At 35.4% G+C, this 20,034-nt stretch overlaps 1 protein-coding gene across 1 annotated transcript in view; it reads left to right on the forward strand.

The window, feature by feature from the left end:
* Nucleotides 1-5,638: 5,638 nt before the first annotated feature.
* LOC127832687 (sodium-dependent serotonin transporter-like) overlaps nucleotides 5,639-20,034 on the forward strand; it is a 28,975-nt gene continuing 14,579 nt past the window's right edge. The window contains exons 1-9 of the mRNA XM_052358340.1: nucleotides 5,639-5,828; nucleotides 6,401-6,535; nucleotides 11,187-11,418; nucleotides 14,314-14,452; nucleotides 16,174-16,308; nucleotides 16,750-16,853; nucleotides 17,984-18,108; nucleotides 18,426-18,538; nucleotides 19,574-19,702. Coding sequence (XP_052214300.1) covers nucleotides 5,639-5,828; nucleotides 6,401-6,535; nucleotides 11,187-11,418; nucleotides 14,314-14,452; nucleotides 16,174-16,308; nucleotides 16,750-16,853; nucleotides 17,984-18,108; nucleotides 18,426-18,538; nucleotides 19,574-19,702 — 1,302 coding nt within the window. The remainder of the gene's footprint in view (nucleotides 5,829-6,400; nucleotides 6,536-11,186; nucleotides 11,419-14,313; nucleotides 14,453-16,173; nucleotides 16,309-16,749; nucleotides 16,854-17,983; nucleotides 18,109-18,425; nucleotides 18,539-19,573; nucleotides 19,703-20,034) is intronic.

The following is a 20,034-nucleotide window of genomic DNA, read 5'->3' on the forward strand; positions in this document are numbered from 1 at the left end:
GCAATTTATATATATATATATTATATCGAAAAGAATAATTGTATTAAACAGATGACAGCGTAAACGTTTTTTAGATTTCGTGCTTTACAAAATAAATTATAATAGTATATTATATTATTAGACAACAATAGTATAACAGTATACACACATGCTTTACATACTGTTCTCAACCATTGCTTATATCGAAAAGAAGTATCTGTTGATGTAAAAAAATTGAATTTAAGTTAATTTAGCGTAACGTTATATATACTCTGCTCGTACACAAAACTTCATTTCTAAAACATATTTGTCAGTTACCTATTCCTGATAAATATGCTTGGTAGACTGTTTATCACCATTCGCGATAAGATGCAAGTAAATCATAGAATAAACGATTCGAGTAAAAATTACACACAACGAACGAACCTCAAATTTTAGTGATTGCCTGATCTCAGCTCTGTCTTTATCCTGTCCCTTTCCGGTCTTAAATATTTCCATTACATATAGAAAGGGCAGACTAAAATCAAGCGATGCCCTCTGCTGATAATAGACACAAAGCTATAGCTGATAATAGACACAAAGCTATAGATTTAAGACCGAATGACAAAAAGTAGAGGATGGTGAAATTGTGCTGAATTGTGCAAAAAGAAAAACAGGTTACTGGCCTATCGTTTGTTATGTATATGGCTCGGCTCGTATACAGCAACGTCGCTGAACGCCTGGTCGTTCTTTATTCTAAGTCTCACCTAATATATTACTTCGAAAAGGCAGTAACCTGTCATTCTCCTTATATCGGTACAGTTGAGCGAGTTACGACCCGTGCTTGACCTTAACCCATTTATGCATAGTGGACTCTCCCATCATTCTAAATTGGATCAATTTATTTCCAAAATAAGGGATATCCAGTATATATATTTCTATATTTAGATTATTTCTCACAGAAATTCAATTAAGTAAACAGCGCAGACCCTGATAAGACGTCGCATCATGCGGTGTCTCATCTGGGTCTACGCTTTTTGCCAAGGCCTTTTTTTTCTAGACGCCAGGCATAAATGGATCAATTTAACATGCTTTCTATTTATTAGGCCACCCAATATGTAACTAAATGCTTTTGGTGCGTGTTATTGCAAGAATTGAAATGCCTGTCTTGTATTAATATTTGATACCAAATTTTGGTTTCTACTCCGCATGATAACTAATGGCATCTGTATCTTACGATTGGTAACCTTTAAAATGTTGTGAAACACAGTAAACACTTGAAGATGTTCATCGGTTTACCTCGATGTGGAACCAATACTGACAATCTTGCTTTTCAATATGGCACGAACATGTATTTTCCAGGAGTAAATTACGGTTCCGTATTTGTAATCTTCTGTATGGAATCTCTCACCGTTGTATACATAATTGTGGAGTAGCTGATTATATTTGCCCCCCCCCCCCCCCATATTATGACAAGACACTTAAAACGTACTTCCATAATATCTACATTTTGTGACGGCCATCGAATGTAGAATTTGTTATTCATATCTGTACAAAATCACGTCAAAGCCAACATAGGGAAGTCTATGAATAATAAGAGGGACTAAGTTGTTATGTGTTGGATCCTCTCTTGATGCAACTAGACATTTCAGAGTGCAACATTCGGAAAATATTGGCTTTGACAAATATTGGGATTGTTATCGAAAGTTGTATGCCCTTTATGTCGAACATAACAAAAAATACTGTATGAAGCAGCGTATAACATTGCATTTTCAAAACAAATAAAAAAACTGTGGCACATTGCGTAAAGAGCCTCGTTCCGACATACCGATTTGCAGCTTTGCAGAAAATGTTATGTCTATCGCGTTATTTAATGGGAGCTTTTATTACAAATTGATCGCCGAGTTGGTTATTGCTTCTGTCTTGTTAAATGTCATTTGAACATACACATGACGGATGTGTGAATTCTTATTGTATTTTGTTCAGACGTGTTCAGGTAAAGCCGCTTCTTCAATTCCAGCACTCGCAAGGCCACTGCAAACGACAATATATGTACATACATGTATACTAGTATTAAAGAGCCTGCCCAGTTAAAATGACGTTCACTTTAAAGAAAACGTTTGTTGTAAACAATTAATTTTTACGCTCGTAGATTTTCAAAGCGAATGGAAATGTGTACTCGTATGAACAACGTGTTGGTACTTGAATAAGGCGTGAGGAATAACAAATGTTCTCGTTTACTACAAAAACAAATGCTTGTTGTTTGTGTGTGTTTTTTTGTGTGCTTTTGTGTGTGTGTGTGTGTGTGTGTGTGTGTTTCCATTTAAATCGGCAAGAAGTTCATTTTTAACTATTTCTGCAAAGGTCCATAGTTTTTTAGTATTTTTGAATGGGTCTTCAATGACAAAGTATACGATAAATTGTCAGCTCTAAATGACTTTCATAACTAACGTGTAGTTTTTATAGATCTCCGGTCATAAGTAAAAGAAATACAACATATTTCCGTTTAAATATGCATTTAAACAATATGTACCACCCATTTATTTTCATACTGCTCCCTTGCATACAATAGACACAAATATAGCTTTAATCATGTTCCCAACCATATGCATGGTTATATACGGTATTGGTTTTTAAAAGCTCGAGTAACACCATTTGTCATTTATAGAATATATTCAAATATAATGGCACAGTATTAGAAGTAAGCCTATTCTTTATTACAAAATGTATCAATATTTGATTATTTGAAGTTACAATTGTGTTAAGGCAAACATCGACACGTGACATTTACAGTGTGCTATATATCACCTGTGTTGGCTGCCAAAGAAAGGGTCAACAATCTCTTCAAAAAAACTGGATACCTTTCTTCCTTTCTAACCGATTTATGCCTAGCGTCTAGAAAAATGCCTTGGCAAACAGCGGATACCCAGATGAGACGCCGCATGCTGCGGCGTCTCATCAGGGTCTGCGTTATTTGCTTCAAGGAAATTCTGTAAGAAATATTCTAAATATAGAAATAAATATACTAGACATCCCTAATTTTGGTAATAAATTGATCCAATTAGGAAGGATGGGAGAGTACACTAGGCATAAATGGGTTAATCATACTGGATGGCAGTTGCAGATCGACACTGACTATCAGCGCAAGTGTGTTGAAACTTTGTACATGTATTTATGTTGTCCATCTGTAACGGATTGAAAAAATAAAATATGTTGTTGATTTTTTTGGAAAAGCATGTGAACATGTAAAACAAGACGGCTGTAAATATCAAATATGCAAATAGGTCATGCTATAATTGGCGCTAATTCACAATGAGAACATTTCATTTTCATGCGCTGATCGTTAAACCTGTAATCCCTATGTATTTGCTCTAAATACACAATTAATTGAAAATACAGTAACTCAACTATGGAAATGTTTTCGCAATGCGACTAATAGACATTTTGAAGGAAACATTAAGCAAGAGGTCCCTTTTGCATATGTTCAATGCACAATAGTTAATACTAATCCGACAACTATGATGACCCTTACCCTGCTCTGCATACAACAACTCTAATGTATAAACAGTAAATAGGTGTAGCGTTATATGACAAATACAAAAAATAATCAAAATATACAGAGTAATTTGGAGGTTAACTTTATCTTTAAACTTCTCAAACTATATATTTTGGTTCAAATGAATTCATTCAGCAGGACATGAACCCTTATATATTTTAGGTACCAGCGTCAGACCGAAAATTGTTTATTTACATACCAGCAAAATTTTGTTCAATATAATCATGCTCGGATCACTGCTTAATTCGGATTATATGGCGATGCCACGTATGATGTCAGCTTCGGAAATGTTTTACTATATTGTTTATTGGACCCTTGATCCACATTACATCTACTTCATTCAATAGGTCATGTTATAATTATATCAACTATCAAAAACGATCGACAAAATAAAACAACTATTTCAAATTCAACAACTACTTTTTCCCGACACACAAAACAAGCTGCAATATATTTCTGAAAAAAAGAGTTCGTTGCTAGCAACCAATGTGAGTTGAAACGAATCGATTGAGAACAGACAACGGCCTGTAATGAGGCAATCAAAATACATACAAATGCATAAAATATGTCACAGGACATATCCCCCATGAAACTAGGGGATCACCGATGAATCCGTCTAGATCGAAAAGACCCCCGGACATTAATGGGAAGTCAAAGAACAGTCCAGATGCGAGAGATATAAATCGATCCACATACCCCTAACCCTTGTCAATATGCATATGCTTTGCATATTTGTACTTCACGTCTTCCAAAAAGCATTACATCTTCGAGCATTTATTAGATCGGTTGATGTTGTTGGTTATTGTCAAATGCGGAAAATAAATAAATATGTGTTTAAGCAGTTTATGCAACTACTGTTTAAGATGTTGTAGACTTTAAATTAACGGACAGCGATATGTACCTATTTATCGACTCAATGATGTTTAATCATGCAGTATTATGAAGTGATTGCTTTAATATAATTTATTTCTTTAGACGCACTGTATTTGAAACATTTTTTCAACATAATGCATGCATAGATTACATAAAAAGCAATCATTACTTTTTTCTAACATTAACATACGTTACCTTTAGGGAAAATAATTTCAAACACAGTAAAAAGAATTAATAAAACACATATGACGTTATTTAAACACAATGTCGCGTAATTCTTTTTAAAGACCGAAAATATAAAATACCATGTAAACAACTTCAATTTAAAAACAAAATATAACCAAGAAAATCAATTAAGGGCTGTTGATAAGCTGTAGGAGGTGTATGTTTATCAAGAGTGGTGAACATTTCGATATCGATTTCTGCAAGTATCATAGTAACGTATTTGCACCTCAACGAAACTAAGGACATAAAATTAGCACTGTCTCAAGGATTCGCCCAAACGCAACAATAAACTCCGGTAAGACGGACGTGCATATCGGAGTTTTGATTGCATGGAATTATTAAATATTTTACTGATTACACTGGTAATTAAAAGGGAAATGCTGATATGGATTCCTATCTATACAGAAAGTTCCGCTCTGTTTCGAATGATGCGTGCATTTGATAACTTGATGGTAAAGCTCAAACAGTGCGCGCTTTAAGAATGTTGAGGGTGATCTAGAATAAGAATTCGTAACTGATAATTCTCCAAGATAACCTACAAATATCGTTTACAAGCATAATTTCCAGCCAATGGATGTATAAAAACTAAATATATCATTTTAGAAACATAAATTATTTCTTTTGACGTCACTCTGCGCGCGCATATTTGTGTCTGGTTAGAAGAAACAAAGGCTATCCAGGAATTGTCAATTTATGAACGGCAAGAACAGGGCTTCGAAAGCATCTCCTTTCATCGCGTAATCTTACACATGTATTGGTTTTGTTTCTGATCCTACAGAACTATTAAAAGGCAACAATTGTAGTTTTATTTGTCTGAGAAGTCCTATGACGGAAATTGTTGCGGTGTTGGCTAAGCTATTTGAGCGTATTTGTTAATTAACACCTTCACAAATGGAATCAAAAACAAACGCTAGTATACGTCCTCGATTTCTTAGAAAGGAATAAACATGGAAATATACTGCATGTCAACTAAACCTCAAACAACGGTTATTTAACAGAAACGGGAATCATATAATGAAAGAAAACATGGCACCGAGTTCAGTTACAACTCCAGTTTTAGACGAAAAGACGTGTGTGATCAACAAACCAAAAGACGAAGGGGTGGAAAGAGAAACATGGGACACAAAGGTTGAGTTTCTTTTGTCGGTCATAGGCTTCGCCGTCGATTTAGGGAATGTCTGGAGATTTCCTTATATCTGCTACAGGAACGGAGGCGGTACGCTTTACATACTGTTTTCATGTAATCGTAAATCATGCATTTTCTTAAGTTTGTTTTACTGTATGTGTGAGTTAGAGATATAATATATATATTTTTACGATATATTTTATTAATCAAATGTTTAAATTCTATATCAGACAATAACACACAACCTCATTATTTTTTCTAGATAATAACGATCTACACTTATTTGCGTTTTACGTTATTTCGACGTACTGCTGCTGAATTGTATATAGGCAAACCATTCAGTGTCACTGTAAAAAACAACGTCGTGTGCATAATTTATATGAATTTGAGTCAAAGAAACAACATAACTTCGAAGCAAACAAACCTTGTTTAAATGTTGTATTTAAAATTGTAAAAACAAGATTCAAGATTCAATGTGTATTGCAATGTGGCCTCAAACCGGTGCTAGTTCAAATAACATCGCATAGTCACACATATCGATACATATATGAGTCGCGTTCTGGGAAAACTGGGCACAATGCATGTGTAAAGTGTCATCCCAGATTAGCCTGTGCAGTCCACACTTGTAATCAAAATACAAGTACATATATATATTTTTCCAGGAGCATTCCTCATTCCATATATGGTCATGCTGGTATTCGGCGGATTTCCGCTCTTCTACATGGAGCTGGCGCTAGGCCAATACCAAAGGTGCGGGTGCATCACCGTGTGGAAGCGAATATGCCCTGTCCTCAAAGGTAATTAGCAACATTTAAATGATATACACCTTGGCTATCCAACCTTTCTAAGTAGATTGTCCTAGGCAAACTAAAATCTTATGTCATCTGTAGTTATCAGAAAGTAGCATTCAACCCATTTATGCCTAGCGTCTAGAAAAAGGCCTTGGCAAACAGCGTAGACCCAGATGAGACGCCGCATGATGTATCAGGGTCTGTGCTGTTTGCTTAAAGGATTTTCTGTAAGAAATATCCTAAGAATAGAAATAAATATACTAGACATCCCTAATTTTGGAAATAAATTGATCCAATTTAGAAGGATGGGAGAGTCCACTAGGCATAATATGGTTAATTTAAGGCTTGCCAGTTTATCCATCGTCTACGAAAATGTACACATAATATAAGAAATATAATGTATTCTTTAAAACTGTCGAGTCGGCATGATAAAGCGATGCGTTCTAAAATCATATGACAAATAATATGTTCCCCTTGTTTAAAAAATAATATTAACATTTGTCCAATAAACGAAATGATACACACAAAATATACCAATATAAATGTTATCTGAAAATAGAATACCATAGTAAATCGTTATCTATACACATAATACGATACAATTCCAGATTTTTTTGTATCCACAACATATGGTGCAATACATATATATATATAAACCGTTATCTATTCACAAGATATGATACACTACCATACCAAACCGTTATCGACACTTAGGATAGTACATAATATCATAGTTAACCGTTATGTAGACAAAACCTATACACAAGATATGATACAATACCACATTAACCCTGTACCTTTTAGATACGCATTACGCATGTGTAGTCCCTTAAAAAGTTATATTTAAGTTAAGACCTTTCTTACTAGATTCAAGTTTTTAAGGCTTCATCTCCAAACCTTAGATACTGATTAGCAGCGAAGGAAAACAATCTGAACATGCGATCACAAAACATTGCCTTACTTTGAACAACGTACATGTAGCTCCTGATCAGACTGCACGGTTGCGCTGCGCATAAAAATTATGAAAACTTGTGCATTTCTCACAGGCACCGTGAATGCAACGTACTTTACTGTTTTAATGTTTCAATTTTTAAACCGCTCAAGCTGGTTAGGTATTATGCTTTCGACGTGGGTGCATCCTGGAATAGACGGAAGTCGGTCACAAGGTCTATATGAGCGTGCATTTTCACTCATCCGTTCAATTGTTGCAGGACTGACGAGCGGTTGTAGCGTGGTTGACTCGTTATATTCACAACTCCGAAAACGGCTTCTATGTATTTTATGCATATTTGGTGGATCTTTTATGGTTTTGATGCTTTCAAATGCCACCTCGTTGACAAAACGATACAGGTTATTAAAAAGTTTCAAATAGTCAGCCACAGTTTCCCGACCTTTTTTAACATGAAACTATATAAATATGCCACGTAGTCCAAGGGAAGAAGGGAAGAAGAGTCTGACAATTCTTATTATGTAAATTAGTTGAATATTATACCCTCTCTCTGAATTAAAATTTAATGTGGAAATTGCCAATCAGGGGTCTACATTCAGTCCACTCAAACATATCATTTTTACGCAGACATGTGCCATTTACTTTTGCTTTAACGATCTCAATGCTATTTGTTGAAATTGCGTCCGTAAGAATTAATGTAAATCTCTTGATGTCAAGTGCGTCTGGTTGGGGAAGAAGAGCACAGTCTGCGAACTACTGACGCGTTTTCGTCAAAAAGTAAGAACGTTGCATTCCGGTCGTGACAGAGGCTTACATAGTTTTTAATTAAGTGTTATAAAAATAATTATGCAGAGGGTGAATTCAATAAAAAAATATATAATAAATAAATGTAGGGGAATTGCTGCTTAAGACAAAGGTTTAATGCCTACAAATAATTGTTGCATACATGTAAGGATACAACTTTGCATAACATGTTTCTTATCGGCATTCGAACAATACTTGATCAGTTGGCATTAATGCTTTTTTGAGGGAAAAAAAAACATAACTCAATATTTGTATTTCATTCGTATTGTAATTGATTATAAAATCGTTTACCGGTAATCTTAATTAATTTTACAGGAATTGTGCATCATAACTTAGCGAAAGAACTTGGTTGTAAATACATCTTTTAACAAGACGAACTTGCAAACTTAATTAAAACCACCATGTTAATCGCATTTATTCCTGGTAAAAGTTTGATTGACTTTATATTGAGCGTTAAATGGCCAATGCAAAATGTCTAACTTAAATTGTCAAACGTAAAATGTCCAACGTAAATTTCGCAACGTAAAATTCCATACACAGTGTATGTTTACACACACAGTGTGAATAAAAAAAAACAATAAGATTTACATCGGTTGTATATTTTAATACCTTCTTTCATAAGCAAACGAATAATTGATGTAGATATCTGGTGACACATAATTTCCAAGAGTAAACATGTGGTTGCATGATTGACATTTATAATGGAAGCAGGATATAAAACGTCAGCACCGAATATCTTGCATCGTACAGACAAAAGGAGAAAGCTATTGCAAATGATCATTTGCTGCTTCAATGTTTTACATTGTCTTTTTAACGTAATGGTCTGCACACAAATGCCATCATAATTTGTGTATTAGTCTGTTTGTTTGTTCGTTCGTTCGTTCGTCCGTTCGTACATTCGCTCGTTCTCTAGTTTATTTTGTTTAAGTTTTTACCGTTTCCAATATATGGGCCGTGCTCTGTGAAAAGGGGGTTTAATTCATGTGCATAAAGTGTCGTCCCAGATTAGCCTGTGCCGTTCGCACAGGCTAATCAGAGACGACACTTTCAGCTTGTATGATATCTTTTAAAAGAAAATCTCTTCTTAGCAAAAATTAAGTTAAGGCGAAAGGTATCTTCCCTGATTGGCCTGTGCGGACTGCACATTCTAATCTGGGACGACACTTTACGCACATGCATTAAACCCCCTTTTCACACAGCACGGCCCATATGTATTCAGTCCTACCACGGCGGTCACTTTACCAACTCAGACTTTTCCTTAACTGGCTGTTTTATAAGAACTCAATACCAATACTTTTGTCAGTAATTTAAAAGTGCCGTATTTAATAGGAACTTTGTAATGAATGGCCGTTTACAGGGGCCTTTTCACGTTTTGATTAATTGACAAAATTAAAAAAATGTTGTATTTATGATATTTGTGATGAAACAGTAATACTGAACATTTACCATGCTCTAAAATACCAATTGTTTGCATCTTTTGACTAATAAAAAACCTTAAAATTATAAAGCATTGCACCGCGAAAAGATTAAATAATTTGGAGAGGTCTGTTGTTTTCGTTGTAGTTTGTGATACTACGAGGATTGAATATATGAAGAATAAAATACATTTCACATGGTATGAGCATGGATGGCCGAGTGGTCTAAGTGGAAGACTTTTTACTCCAGGGCTCCAGGGGTCAGTGGTTCGAGCCCCGTTAATGGTTACTTTTTTTTCTTTCTTTCATGTTATTCTTGTTTTTTGACTGGAGCTTTTGAGAAAAAATAAATCATTTAATGACACACTTCAATACATGCCAAAATCTGTGAAAAGGCCCCTTTGAATGATTTAATGACCAAATATCACACAAGTTATATGACCATTGATTTAAAAGGACCCTCTTATTGCATGTTTACTCAAATTTGTATATAATATAATTGTATTGGCATTGGATCATAAAACAACAGCATACTACATGTTATAATTAGACATGACAAAATGTCATAAAATGCATTTCATGTGAAAAGAGTTGATACAACAGAAGGCTTTGTAATTCATGTGAATTAAAAAAAAAACAGTTTGGCGGGGACAATTAAAAAATATTGAGCATCGAGTCAAACTCACAAATACGACGAACCACCATTAATAAATTATACTTAAGTGCTATCAAGAATTATTGATAAATGGCAATTACGATTCCGCACACCGGAATATTATCGCATTCACTCATGAACGTCGGAACCAAAATGCAATTTGTCCACTTAAAATACGACCAGCTGCCAAAATAGAGACACTTCCACGATCATCTTTCTAAAGAGGTATTTTAGACTATTGATTGAGAAACATTTATTTAAATGCTTTGTTTTGTGTTGATTTTGTTTATTTGTTATATAACACTATAATTTTGAATTATTTTCAGATTTCCCATATAGTTTTTTTCAATTTCTTTCAAGTACTCTTCAATTACATTTTCACAAAACCAAAGCTTACCAGTACTAACTGTTGATAACTTAATTGTGGATTATAGTGTATTGCTAACTTGAAAAAAAGTCGACATTTTAGTTTTCGAAGTTTTTGTAAATTATTCAATTTACATACCACTATGAATCTTGTAGGTGTTTTACGGACATAAGTCTACTGTGAATGAGTGAACAAAAGCTCTGCGCCGTCTACTACATTAACCCATTTATGCCTAGCGTCTAAAAAAAGGCCTTGGCAAACAGCGTAGACCCAGATGAGACGCCGCATGATGCGGCGTCTCATCAGGGTCTGCGCTGTTAGCTTAAAGGAATTTCTTTAAGAAATTTTCTAAATATAGAAATAAATATACTTGACATCCCTAATTTTGGAAATCATTGATATAGCTTAGAAGGATGGGAGAGTCCACTGGGCATAAATGGTTAAATCAAACTCACTTTTCTCTGCAGGTATAGGATTCTCAATCTGCATCATCGCGACATTCGTGTCCTGGTATTACAACACCATCATCTCATGGGCTCTGCTGTACATGTTCCAATCCATGAGGTCCGAGGTACCCTGGGACTCCTGCGACCACGCATGGAACACGCCGAAATGCATCAATTTCGAAGATCGAGCAAATCTCTTTAAGAACAACATAACAGAACGAAACTATACCACGCCAAATGAAGAATTCTTTGAGTACGTATACTTAAACTAGATAAAGAAGTAGACATTGTCCAATTTTAACCAAGCATTATTTTTGTTATCATATAAAGTCATTTAAAATGAAAATGTTTTGCCACTAGATCCAATTTTGCTCATATCATTAATTATTCATAGCACGTCAGCATGAATGTCAAACACCATTTGTCGATGTTGGTATTAGATCATTTTATCTGTTCGTCTGTGGTTATATAATAACAAATATGTTCACCCTGTCACCACAAATCGTGGAAATATACTATTATAACGATTGATTACTTTGGAAACTCGCACTAAAACATATGGTTTTAATTGTCAGTTGGCTTAATGGTTTTAAATGTCAACGGTGACATTTGATATAAATACTAATTTCATTGATCGCGCTATTAGAAAGGCGTTTTGTTTAAGCTCTCCTGAGCAAGAAGTACATATTCCACTATTTTTTATAGTATGGAACGCAAAACACTGCCTTTTGTGGAAAGCTAGTCTGATATGTTTGGCTAGACGACATTATGTTGTTGTTGTTTTTTTATGTTTTGGGGGGTACGTTCTTAAAATGATGGCTTAAGTTGGCATTATATTGGGTTAAGTTTACACGATGCTTGGTTAAGATAAATTTATTTTGGGTAAAGGGAACATCATGTTGAGTCAAGTTAACATTATGTTGGTTTGAAAGGACATTATATTGGGTTGAAAGGACATTATGTTGGGTTAAAAGGACATTATGTTGGTTTGAAAGGACATTATGTTGGGTTGAAAGGACATTTTGTTGGTTTGAAAGGACATTATGTTGGTTTGAAAGGACATTTTGTTGGATTGAAAGGACATTTTGTTGGGTTAAAAGGACATTATGTTGGTTTGAAAGGACATTACGTTGGGTTGAAAGGACATTATGTTGGGTTAAAAGGACATTATGTTTGTTTGAAAGGACATTATGTTGGATTGAAAGGACATTTTGTTGGGTTTAAAGGACATTATGTTGGTTTGAAAGGACATTATGTTGGGTTGAAAGGACATTATGTTGGGTTGAAAGGACATTATGATGGTTGGAAGGACATTATGTTTGGTTAAGCTGACATTATATTATGTTTAAGTAAAATTATATTGGGTATAGGTATTCTTTCTGTTGAGTCAAGTTGGTATTCGGTTAAGTCGAGATAACACAACATAATGTTAACAAATATTGTAACTAAAGACAGTTTTGGCTTTTACATAGTATCGGTATCTTTCGTTCGTCTGTCGGGTGCAAATATTTGGAAAGATGAACTCGAAATAGACTTCACAAACATTGCGGTCTTGAATCAATTTTTAATGACCTTAACTCTTGATCAATTCTATTAATGGACCAGGAACATGCGAGTTTTTTTGTAACTTTTCTTGTGATACTGGCATATGGACTCTTTACAAGTTTTCAGGTCCCAATATGGTCCAGAGTAAGAGCAAACTTATTATTTCGCTTTGTTTATGAGACGATACATGTACTTAACCCTTTGCATGCTGGGAAATTTGTCGTCTGATAAAATGTCGTCTGCAGAATTTCTAAAATTAGCATTTTCTTCGATTTTTTTCAAAGAATACTATCAGAATAGCAAACAGTTTGGATCCTGATGAGACGCCCCGTTCTGTGGCGTCTCATCTGGATCCAAACTGTTTTCAAAGGCCTTCAAAATTCGATTCCCGCACTGAAAGGGTTAAAAGAATCATTTTGGGACGACGGACGCAATATTTACTTTAAAAAACTTGCATAGTTTCAGTATATTTACGTCATTGAAAACTTGGATCAGTTCAGAAATTCTATAGAGGAAACATTCTTGAAAATAAACTTGGTACAACATTCAAGCTTATGCTTTTCATTGTATCTTTACCAAATGACCAATAATAATTTGATATACTTCATTAGAAATAAAAGGTCTCTTTTGAGCAACGAACGCCGATACATTCTGAATTTGGTGTATGTTATCTTATCCAATCTTTCACAAATGTAGATAACATCAACGTTCAAACTTGAATGTTATACCTCCTGGGCGATAATATGACACACTATTAGTATTAGGTATACGATCATACGAACTATTGTCCATTGTTTGCATGATGCGGCGTATCATCAGGGTCTGCGCTGTTTGCTCAAAGGAATTTCTGTAAGAAAAAATCTAAATCAAGAAATAATATACTAGACATCCCTAATTTTGGAAATAAATTGATCCAATTTAGAAGGATTGGAGAGTCTACTAGGCATAAATGGGTTTTAAAGCAAGATTATACGATTTTTTATATGTGTTAAATTGTAATAAATTGGTAAAATATGTTACAATTACACAAAATAGACAAGAAAAATTATACATTGAAGACGAATTTCATAAAATCCAGCAAAGACAAATTAGCGGCCCGAGCCGATTGTGACGAAGATATTTCGTACATATTTTCCTACAATAACCGAAGCATTCGTCTTTTTAGTTAGTGTTCATGTGTCGTATGAATAGATATCGTTGCAGGAATTTAAAATGAACCGTAAAACTAAATTTAGATTCACATCGTACATGCATGATTTACATGCTGGCGAATTCGAATGAACAGACATTTTTGATTTCAGAATTAAATATCTGGCTTATATCGCATTTTCGACACATGTTCTTTCGACACATTTAATTTATATTGAAATATATGTTTAATAAGTTTTTTACACATTTTATATAAATTAATAAATATTTGAGAAAATCGTATGATCTCGCTTTAAGACAAAATCTTGCTACAAATAGAGCTCGTCTATGTCATGTTTTCGGGTAAGCGCTTTAGGTCTTTCTAGTATTATTACCAGAGATGTCACAACATATCGTAGACAAAGTTCATATAACGTGTATAGTCAGCCTCATTTATACTTCTTCCTTTGCGCAGACGCGAGATACTGGGTCTGAAGGAAGGGTACGATATCAATAACCTTGGAGCCGTCAACTGGAAGCTGGCTCTGTGTTTGGCTGCAGTGTTTACCATGGTGTACTTCGCCATGTGGAAAGGAGTGAAAAGCTCCGGAAAGGTATGACACCATATAATCAAAATGCCTACGTCGCCAGTTTTACCCACAGGTGGTTAGCGTGTGGCTATGATATTAATTAGTGAAAACATCATTTTGAATGATAAATAATCATATTATAACGAAAAATTAACTTTTCTGAAAAAAAATATTTCACTATCAAATATATATATAACAAGGTATGCAACTCAAAATCAGCCCAACACGGGGTGCATCGCTTTGAACAGCCATATCTTCATCAATTTTGCAGCGATTTTCACGATTTCGGTCTTATTCAACGCAGAAATGAATTTCCTTTCTGGAAATGTATATGTCTTGCAATATTTTTACAAATGCTGGGTCAACTTTTAAGAAATAACACGATACACAACACGCATGACCCAGTTGACAGTGATCATGCTGTCTTTAAGACTGAAATCTTCACGGAGTAAAGGGCAACTTCCCTATAAAGTTCGTGTAGTTCGATACCATAATTCAATAAAACGTATGAAAAAACATTATTACCGTTCTTGTCGTTACATTCTGCATCAAGACTAACTGTCCAGCGCCGTTTGAAACCTTTGTTTACATACATTTCAACTAACTGACATTTTAAACATACGAGTGATTTCATTGGTCCAATGCGGAGGTGTGTCTTTACAACTGGAGATTTCATTCATAAAAAATACATGATCACTGTCAACTGGGTCATGCGTGTTGTGTATCGTGTTATTTCTTAAAAGTTGACCCACCATTTGTAAAAATATTGCAAGACATATACATTTCCAGAAAGGAAATTCATTTCTGCGTTGAATAAGACCGAGATCGTGAAAATCGCTGCAAAATTGATGAAGATATGGCTGTTCAAAGCGATGCACCCCGTTTTGGGCTGATTTTGAGTTGCATACCTTGTTATATATATATTTGATAGTGAAATATTTTTTTTCAGAAAAGTTAATTTTTCGTTATAATATGATTATTTATCATTCAAAATGATGTTTTCACTAATTAATAGCATAGCCACACGCTAACCACCTGTGGTTTTACCCAAATGTTGACCGGTTGAGAATATAAATGCACAAAACCTGCACAATACCCCACCCGAAATATCAGGGTAAGACATATAGAACCTTATTCACACAACGCTAGATTTTAAGGTAATATGTCGACAAATGAAACACTTCCTTCCTGACGTTGTGATAAATTCTTTTTCAGAAAAAGCGATTTCTGTCGTTTCTTGAGCAATTATATCATTTGCATAATTATACTATGATGGGTTACTAATCAATATAAGAACAGAGGGCGCATAACATATCGTAGTTCAACTGGATGCTACAATTCGCGTTAAACATTGTTGTTTGAGACGCCAAATAAACGCTAACAAGTTACACTCAAAATTGGTAAATTAATGAATATGTTTTGTTGCTGTTACAATTGACTACCTAATTGGTTCATGTGCTACAAACCGCCTCAGTCCTGCTTTTAACCAATTTATGCCTAGCGACTAGCAAAAAGGCCTTGAGAAACAGCGTAGACCCAGATGAGACGCCGCATGATGCGGCGTCTCATCTATGTCTGCGCTGTTTGCTTAAAGAAATTTCTGTAAGAAATAATCTAAATATAGAAAAAAATATACTGTATCCCTAATTTTGGAACTAAATCTATCGAATTTAGAAGGATGGGAGAGTCCACTAGGCATAAATGGGTTAAAAAATAATTGTCGTATCGTACTTCCTGTTTGCCAGGCTGTGTGGATAACAGCCACCATGCCATATGTGGTGCTCACGATCTTGTTGATTCGAGGGGTCACGCTTGATGGCGCCAGGGACGGCATCGAGTACTTCATCATACCCAAGTTCGACAGACTCACAGACTTCGGGGTAAATCTTGTCAATATTAACTTTGTATTCAAATTATTCTAATGACTTTTGCGTTAATTGGTTTCTATGTTTTTAATTTGTGCAAAGGTAGGATCAATATATATGAGTCGTGTTCTGAGAAAACTGGGCATAGTGCATGTGCGTAAAGTTAGCACAGGCTAAACAGGGACGACACTTTCCGCCTAAATTGGATTTTTGCTAAGAAGAGACTTCATTTAATCGAAAATTGTCATAAAAGCGGAAAGTGTCGTCTCTGATTAGCCTGTGCGGACTGCACAAGCTAATCTGGGACGACACTTTACGCACATGCATTATGCCCAGTTTTCTCAGAACAAGACTCATTTAAAAATTTTTTTATAAATAATGCGTGTGTACACTGAGTGAATGTAATAAGTAGGAAAGTTTATTGTCGACCGCATGCTTTATCTTGATGTATTGAAGGTTTGGGTCGACGCTGCCGCACAGATCTTCTTCTCCCTTGGTCCTGGCTTCGGGGTTCTTATGGCCTTATCAAGTTACAACAAGTTTAGCAATAACTGCTTTAGGTACGTAACTGAGAGCCAGCTTAATAACCCTTTGTAGAATCGGGGTATAATTCTTAGCACACGTCCGTCTGTAGGTAGATCATTAGCTGGTTATGAAAGTGGGTCCATATACCATTCGTTTCGTAAAATATCTAGGGAAGGCTTTGACATACATACATGCAAATTGACCGATGATTAATCGGTTTGAAAGAAAGCAGTATATCGATTTTTAAGTTAGCATTTTATGTCAATGTTACTGTGGTTTGCAACATGCAATTCTATAGCTACAAGAGGCATCTTTAGTTATCAATCAAATGACCGTTATTATCCATCAAAGACATCACTGAAGCATACTTCCAATGGTTATAAAGCACCAACTCGACAACTCAATTATCTTTTTTATAGAGTATGGTTATGACAGCTGTAAAAATATACTTGCATATTATCCTGATTTATATGTTGTTTACAAAAACACTGTTCCAGCAAGTTTATAATTTAATGGAAGTGAGCGTTCATGTTCTGCTTATGTCAATTTTTTACAATAGTTGACAGTATACTTATTCACAAACAATATCTGTGTTTATAAAGAGTAAAAAAAACACCAGTCAGTTACCCTTCGAAGGACATTTATGTGTGGCGTTTATGGTGTCAGATGCGTGTCTGACATATACAACCTGGCCCCGTGTTCACAAAACCTTTTTTGCAATCAAAAATCGATTTTGCTTGTCATTGAAATTGGATTTCCATTGTAGTTGATATGCATACACGAAAATCGATGTCAGTTAAAATATATGTTCGATTGCAAAATCGTTTTGTGAACACGGGGCCTGGTTTTCTGTCCTGCATACACTATTATTACATATCTTAACCCATTTATGCCTAGCGTCTTGAAAAAAGGCCTTAAAAACAGCGTAGACCCAGATGAGACGACGCATGATGCGGCGTCTCATCAGGGTCTGCGTTGTTTGTTTAAATGAATTTCTGTAAGAAATATTCTAGAAATATATATTCTAGACATCCCTAATTTTGGAAATAAATTGATCCAATTTAGAAGGATGGGAGAGTCACCTAGGCATAAATGGGTTAATGCGAATCACTTAAAAACATGCATGTTCGATCACCAGTAAGCATGCTTTTATGGCATATATCAGGGATGCGCTGATCACGAGCGCTATCAATAGTGGCACGAGCTTGCTGGCGGGCTTTGCGGTCTTCTCTGTCCTTGGCCATATGGCGTACACGCAGAACACCAACGTCGACAACGTGGCGAGAGACGGTGCGTTTTAGAGTCAAAAAATCATACACTAAATGTCATAAACAGAATGGTACCCATACATCAATCTAAAGAGTTATGTGTAAGTTCAAGCTTGCAATACTCTTCCTACATGCTAAGTTCAGTTTCAGCACAAAAGATAGTGTCGATTATGATTTCGACCTCCAAACATGTTGGAAACATTATAAAATAACTATACTACTAATTTATGTGTGACTGTGCTTAATTTATGGAACAGAGTGACCGCTTAAGGGGACATATAAAATACGAATGCGCATTATGTATAAACTTATACAACATTATATACTTTTCGCTTGTAGACGTGGGCCTGATCTTTATAGTCTACCCCGAGGCCATCAGCAAGCTAAAGTTCTCCAGCTTCTGGGCGGTCCTTTTCTTCTTCATGTTGATCACGCTTGGTCTCGATACCACGGTATGCTCAGCTGATGTCATAGTTTAAATCGCAAAGAGCTAGTTGCATCAACATCCACATCCACCACCCGTCCACGAGTCCTGGGTAGAAAATGCCCTTGTAATGGCACCATGATGTGTAAACAGTGTAGTCAAATTGAATGAGCCGATTATCATTTTACGGCTATTAACCGATTTATGCCTAGTGGACTCTCCCATCCTTCTAAATTGGATCAATTTATTTCCAAAATTAACGATATCTAGAATATTTATTTTAATATTAAGAATATTTCTTACATAAATTCCTTTAACCAAACAACGCAGACCCAGATGAGACGCCGCGTCAAGCCGCGTCTCATCGGGGTCTACGCTGTTTGCCAATGCCTTTTTTCTAGACGCTATGCATAAACGGGTTAAGGAAAATTGACATCAACAATTGTTCAATCAGCTGAAACAGACGATCGCAGACGAATATGAATCGTTAACTTGTTACCAACTGCACCGTATGCAAGACATAGGGTCTTCTACACGGTACTTTTTGGCTATACTAGAATGAGAACTAAATATTCCTTTAACTAGGCCTTTTAAATAATATATACTGTTATACATTGTCGAAAATTCATAGGATTTACCGAATGGCCGTGGAATATGTAATTTGTCAGTATTCAGCATTGTGTGCATTATGGTAGCTCTTTGTAGACGCAATGACAAAGCCCGTAGCCGACGTCTGTTGTCTTTTTACGTCATGGTGTCCTTTGAAACATAGGCGTTAGTTATTTTAATTGAATAAATGATAGAATATAGCAAATATCTTTAAATAAGATCATTCTCATAAAAATGTTAATAAGTAAGCGATTGTGGTCCTCTATATAAAATAATTTCTCTTACACTTGCCTATCGTATTGAACACACGTTTCTTTATAACATTGTCATGTTGATTGTATATTATATTTCCAACATCTTCTGAATAGTATTTGAATTACATTTTCATTTTGGCGTCATGAAAAATTATTTTTGCGATAATAAACAACGGTCTTTCACACTTTATTTTAATCAGTTTGGAGGATTGGAGGCCATTGTGACGGGTGTCATTGACGAGTGGCCGCATCTGAGGAAGCGTCGAGAGTTGTTCGTGCTGGGACTGATGCTGTACTGTTTTCTAGGAGGTCTGGCTACAACAACATACGTAAGGACAATACATTTGGTCAAATTTACGAGTTGACATTAAAACATTGATATTAACCCATTGATGCCTAGTGGACTCTCCAATCCTTCTTAATTGGATCAATTTATTTCCAAAATTAGGAATGTCTAGTATATTTAGTTCTATATTTAGAATATTTCTTACAGAAATTCCTTTAAGCAAACAGCGCAGACCCTGATAAGACGCCGCATAATGCCGCGTCTCATATGGGTCTACGCTGTTTGCCAAGGCCTTTTTTCTAGACGCTAGGCATAAATGGGTCAAATCATTGATATTTACATATGTGGCAATTAAGCAAACCGTTGCGACCAGGT

The sequence above is a fragment of the Dreissena polymorpha genome, chromosome 1, assembly GCF_020536995.1.
Source record: "Dreissena polymorpha isolate Duluth1 chromosome 1, UMN_Dpol_1.0, whole genome shotgun sequence".
NCBI classification, from domain to species: Eukaryota; Metazoa; Mollusca; class Bivalvia; order Myida; family Dreissenidae; genus Dreissena; species Dreissena polymorpha.